Source organism: Arachis duranensis, chromosome 3 (genome assembly GCF_000817695.3).
Source record: "Arachis duranensis cultivar V14167 chromosome 3, aradu.V14167.gnm2.J7QH, whole genome shotgun sequence".
NCBI lineage: Eukaryota > Viridiplantae > Streptophyta > Magnoliopsida > Fabales > Fabaceae > Arachis > Arachis duranensis.
This window is the reverse complement of record NC_029774.3, coordinates 20,550,239-20,556,032: the sequence shown is the minus strand read 5'-3', so window position 1 is coordinate 20,556,032 and position 5,794 is coordinate 20,550,239. Positions and strand designations below refer to the sequence as shown.

General features: G+C 39.6%; 1 protein-coding gene across 1 annotated transcript; it reads left to right on the top strand.

The window, feature by feature from the left end:
- The first annotated feature begins 3,760 nt into the window (after nucleotides 1-3,760).
- Nucleotides 3,761-4,739, top strand: LOC107477974 (putative cell wall protein). The gene has a single exon (XM_016098064.3). It carries the CDS (start codon nucleotides 4,114-4,116, stop codon nucleotides 4,474-4,476), a length of 363 nt encoding a protein of 120 aa, XP_015953550.1. The 5' UTR covers nucleotides 3,761-4,113; the 3' UTR covers nucleotides 4,477-4,739.
- The last annotated feature ends 1,055 nt before the right edge of the window (nucleotides 4,740-5,794 follow it).

Sequence of the window (5,794 nt, the reverse complement as noted above, 5' to 3'; positions counted from 1 at the left end):
TGAAAAGGTGCTCATAAAACTTGGGTTCGCTGAAAAATGGGTTGAGTTGGTAATGAAATGTGTAAGAAGTGCAAGTTATAGGGTAAAGGTTAATGGAGAGCTATCGAAGAGGATCAAGCCTCAGAGGGGCCTTAGACAAGGGGATCCATTATCCCCATACCTTTTCATTTTAGCAGTTGAGGTATTCACGATCCTAATGCAGGACGCAAAGGTGAAAGGCAATATAACAGGTATTAAAATAGCCCCAACAGCTCCGGCAATTACTCACTTGTTGTTCGCAGACGATTGTATCATATTTGCGAAAGCGAATGAGGAGGAGATATATCAGATTATAACCGTGCTAAATGAATACACAGAAGCATCCGGACAAAGGATCAATATGAACAAGTCAGGCATTTCCTTTGGAAGCCAAGTATCGATACAAACGAGGGTAAATATAGAGGATATTTTAGGAATGAAAACATGGGACACGCCAGGAAAATACTTGGGGTTACCATCTATGTGGGGAAGATCTCAAAACAAGGCTCTAGCATGGATTGAAGAGAAGATCATGAATAAACTAGAAGGATGGAAGGAAAAGTTGCTGAATCAAGCAGGCAAAGAAACACTAATAAAGGCAGTAATTCAGGCAATGCCATCATATATCATGAATGTCATAAAGTTCCCTAAGAGTTTTTGCAGGAGGATTTGTGCTAAGGTAGCAAGATTCTGGTGGGCAGCATCGGGGAAGGAACGGGGCATCCATTGGAAGAAATGGGACAGCATTACTGAGAGTAAGAGAGATGGGGGGCTGGGGTTCAAGGACCTGGAAAAGCAAAATACTGCCTACCTTGCAAAACAAGCATGGAGAGCATTGAAGAACCCGAATGCAATCTGGGTACAAATACTGAAATCGATTTACTTTCCGGGCGGCAACTTTTGGACAGCGAAGGGTAAAAAGGGCGCCTCATGGGTCTGGAAAAGCATACTACATGGAAGAGAGCTACTAAGAGAAAACGCAAAATGGAGCATAGGAGACGGTTCCAAAGTCAGCATTTGGAAAGATAATTGGATTGCTGGAAGGAGCGGGCCTCTGAATATAAACAGCACAGATGATGCGAGGGTAAAGGATCTTATTGTAAGTGGGGAAGGGTGGAACAAAAGGAAGATTGAAAGCAAATTCTCCCAAGAAATCTGCAATGAGATCCTTAGCACCCCAGTTAGCGCAATAAACAGAGAGGATAACTTGTATTGGCCATGGAGGGAAGATGGAAACTACTCAATAAGAACTGGATATTATGCTGCAAGGAGAGTTGGGCAGGGAATAAAATTTGGAAATCCATCAACGAGTGAAGATAAAAGAGAGATATGGAAGGAGGTGTGGAGAATGGAAGTCCCGCAGAAGATTAGAATGTTTATATGGAAAGCATGTCATGATATATTACCAGTAGGCTCTAACTTATACAAAAGAAAAATGGCATCAGATCCAATCTGTCAAATATGTTTAAAAAGCTCAAAGACAATAGAACATGCACTACTACTATGCGATTGGGCTAGGGCAACATGGTTCGGAGCGGAATGCCAATGGATCCCAACAAAAGAGACAGTTACCTCAATCGGTAATTGGATGGTCGAATGCATAAAGAAATTGAGAGCAGGTGGTGGAGGGGACCAGGAGAGGAGAATAAGCAAACTAGGATTTCTCATGTGGGAAATATGGAAAACGAGGAACAACAAGATATTTCAACAACAGCAGGTAAATCCTAGATGGACAATTTGCAGGGCAATAACACTAGAGGCAACATACTGGAAACTAGCAGAGAAACAGCAGACACAGAAAATAGAAGTAAATAGGAGCAAAACTAACCTGCTGAAATGGAGACCTCCCCCTGAGAACTGGTTGAAAGCAAACGTTGACGCAGCCTTCAAGAAGGATACTGGAAGAGGTGCAATATCTGTGGTAATCAGAGATCATAAGGGGAGGATCATATTAGGCTTCTCAGGTAAAATTCAGGCCAAATCAAGTATTATTGCAGAAGCTCAGGCTATAAGACAAGCACTGATCATAGTAAATAATCTACAAATAGGCAGAACTCTAATAGAATCTGACAACTTAAAGCTAGTTCAAGCAATTAAATCTAACACAGCTTTAGGTGAGGCGTTGGCCATAATCCAAGACATTCATATTTTAATGGAAAGTCTACCTGAGAAGGGAATAACTTGGACCCCCAGGAACGGGAATCGGCTAGCGCATGCAGTGGCCAAAGCAGCAGAATCAGACACATTACAAGCAAATTGGAGCATCAAACCACCTGTAGACATACAAAGCATCATTACAAGAGAGGCTCAGATGTGAAATAGTAATTACAAAAGAACAAAAAGAAGATTGTGAGCAGGGAGATTGGAAGTGTTCGAACCAGGTAATGAGAGAGGAAGGTTAGGGATTTATCCAGATCATCAAGGATCTGAGACAGAAGATCAGCTGCAATCCAAGACGATTCTAGTGGTGCTGCGGGATTCCGAATTCTGGGCAAGGGAGAAAGTGGGTCGGAAAGGGCTTTTCTTGCTCCAAACTCCTGTCGGGAAGAAGCTGGGACGGACCAATGCAAGACGGCGAGGGAAGGCAATGGTGGGAAGGCACGGGAACTGCTGAGGGTCAAGGTGGTGGGGGAACCCGTCGTCATCCTTAATGCGGTGGCGCCAGCATCATGCATAGATCGCCAGCTAGGAGCAGAAAAGATCCTCCATAAATTCATCTTGCGGCAGACAAAACAGGAAAGGCTCGAACCAAAATTCAAGGCAGGAAAGGCAGGTTTTATCCAGATCCTAAAGGATCTGAGACAGAAGATTGCATGCAACCCGAGGCGAGGCTGTTACAGAGTGGGAGCTGCAGGATCGAGAGGTAGAGGAGGACCAGGGCGGATTCAGCGGCGGCGACTTAGGAGGGCCACGGATGCCATGTCCAGGCGGAGGCTTCGAAGGGAATTTGGCGAGGGGTCCTCTCACTGCTCTGAATCTTAGGGGGTTGAATAGGTTCTATATAAATGCACAGCTTCAACTGGTACGAGAGCGCTGTCGAGAGATCAGGTTGCGACCACGGAGTCAAGACAGATTAACGGCGGCCAAGCTTTTGAAAGTCTTCAGCATACTCCTCCGGCGGCGATAGCAACCAGACAGGGGTCAGATGACTGTTTCCCTTGAAAGATGATGCATAGAGAGCATCCTGCTTTACACCGAATCCAAAGAAGACCCTCATCTAAAACGCATCGTTTAGTAACTAATCCAAAATGAGTAATATCCTAAATTAGTCCTCAAAAAATTTTTAATTGATTAATTTAATTATCAGCAAATTTTAATATAACCATTAAATCAATTTATAATTTTTTATTTTGTAATTCATATTAATTTTTATATTAAATTTTGGCAAAAAATTAGATAAAATAATCTTTTTCGTTATTTAATAAAAGACAACAGTTTTTATAAATTTTTAAAACTTTAGATCAATCCTTTTTCATAGATAAATAATATGATGTGTGGAATGATTTGTATAACAAAATTGGTTGAACACTAAAACATCCGACTAATAATTTCTCTACGACTGATTTTAATCATCGAAAATCGAATGATTTAGAGAAAATGATGAAGATTTCTTTTTTAAGAAGAGTTAAAAGTTTTCTCCGAAATATAGCTTGAAGCAATTGGAAGCATTTTATTATTAGACCGCGGTGCATAAATCAGCCATGTGAATGGCTGAAGGCACCATTTAGTGGCCGCCATAACATTGGTGACAATCTTCCACAAATAGCATGTAATAATAATAAGAGATTCCCACCAACATTTTAACCATTTTTTAACTCATGAACTTGTCCTGAAAAAGAATCAGTGATGATCAACTACCAAAGTAGTAGTATCCCAACCCCATGCATTTGTGAATTGGGATCATATCCCCGCCAACCACATTTACTCATCAAGTAGAGAAACAATTTACTCGCCGCCAAAGTTCACTCTCAACTCTGCATCAGAACCGAAGAACAGAAACTATATATAATGCATGCACTACAATTCATTCTTCAACACAGAAAAGATACAAAGCATAACTATTAAAACATACTAGCTAGCTAGCTTGTCTTAAAAATGGCTCACAAAGCTTCCTCTTATTTCATTGCACTTATTCTCATATCCAACATCCTTCTTTTCTCTGTTTCTGCACGCACCATTGCTGTGAATCCCAACAATGATGACAAGAAATTCTTGTTCAAGTCTCATGGAGGAGTGCACATTCCTGGCTTTGGACCAGTGAGATTTCCACCTCTTGGGACCATACCAAATAATCCATTCACCCGGGGCATTGGAGGTGGCGGAGCCGGCGCAGGAGCAGGACCAACTGGCCGCAGTTATGTTCCCGGTGGCGATGACACCTTTGTACCAAACCCCGGATTCGAGGTTCCGGTTCCTGGTGGCAGTGGTGGCAGAATTCCAGGCTCAGTTCATCCATGAGTTTCAGTCATGCATTAGTGCAATAGCTAAAGTAGTTTATTTGTAATGGTGTGACTGTTCTTATGGTTTGATTAAGATTTTGCCGTTTTGTTTCCTTCTTTTTGTGTGCGCTTTCTACAAATAAATATGTGTGCTTGTAACACACTGGCTTCTACTTGGTTTGGACACTAAGGACCGCTCTGCTACATCTTTTGTGGTTTTTTCTTGTAATCTATATATTTTTTGTTGTTTAATTATTAGTCAATACTCTATATGTGGCAAGAATTTGGGTAATTAACACGCATGCTATATCTAAAAAAAATTGGAATAAACTATCATCTTTGGTTATAAAAGACTCAGATTCTGATAGTTCTAATCATAAAAGATGTAAACTAACTCTATATTCAGAAAAGATTGGGTTAATTCAACAAATTATTCAAAATAGATAGTTCATTAGGTAATTTTATCGAACGTTGATCCAATCTTTGATAGGTATCAAGTTAGTTTATATTTTTCATAGTCAACATGATCTGTGCTTTAATTTTTCGTTATTAGAAATGGTAACATGCTCAAGAATTAGTAAAGAGTGATGCACTCTTTATTATAAACAAATCTTAATCCTCAATTTTATTATATTTTATATTAATGATTTAAACTAGAGTTTAAAATTCAAAAAATACTGCACTCCTTACTTTCTCTAGAACGCTTTAGCATTCACATAAGAATATATATTTACTTAGTATAACATTATCATAAATTAATGCAAACTAATTGACCAAAAATTAATGCAGACTTCATATTTAAGCAACACATCACACTGAACTAATGTTGGCAATCGCAAAAAACTGATACCAAGCAGGACATAATAATCAATCCCCTTGAAACTGAACATTGAAACACATCACAGACCTTTCAAACTTCCAATTTCACTCTTAAAAATAAATCTAACTGTCCATAAATGATACGTTATGAATAAATGCATGAAGGAATAACAACTATGGGATTATGGCAACAAATTCATTTATTTTTCCTCAGCATCTCACATCATCCTGAAAGACAGAAAATGATGCACTTAAATCCATAGTAGGTGTACCATCAACATGCAACAGGCTGAAGTAACACAAGGGTCTATCACATGCAAAGAATTAGTTTGGGGGGCCCCCACATATCAATGAGAAAATTTAAAAAATAGACATAATTACACAATATATTGCGAAGTTTTGGCCCTCTCCCCTTTGAAAGATATTGAGACACTAGTTAGCACCATTAAGCAAGTTTGTCCTTTGATCCAGAGACCAGAATATCAGCATTTTTCAAAAGAAGTCCCTCATTCCAATGT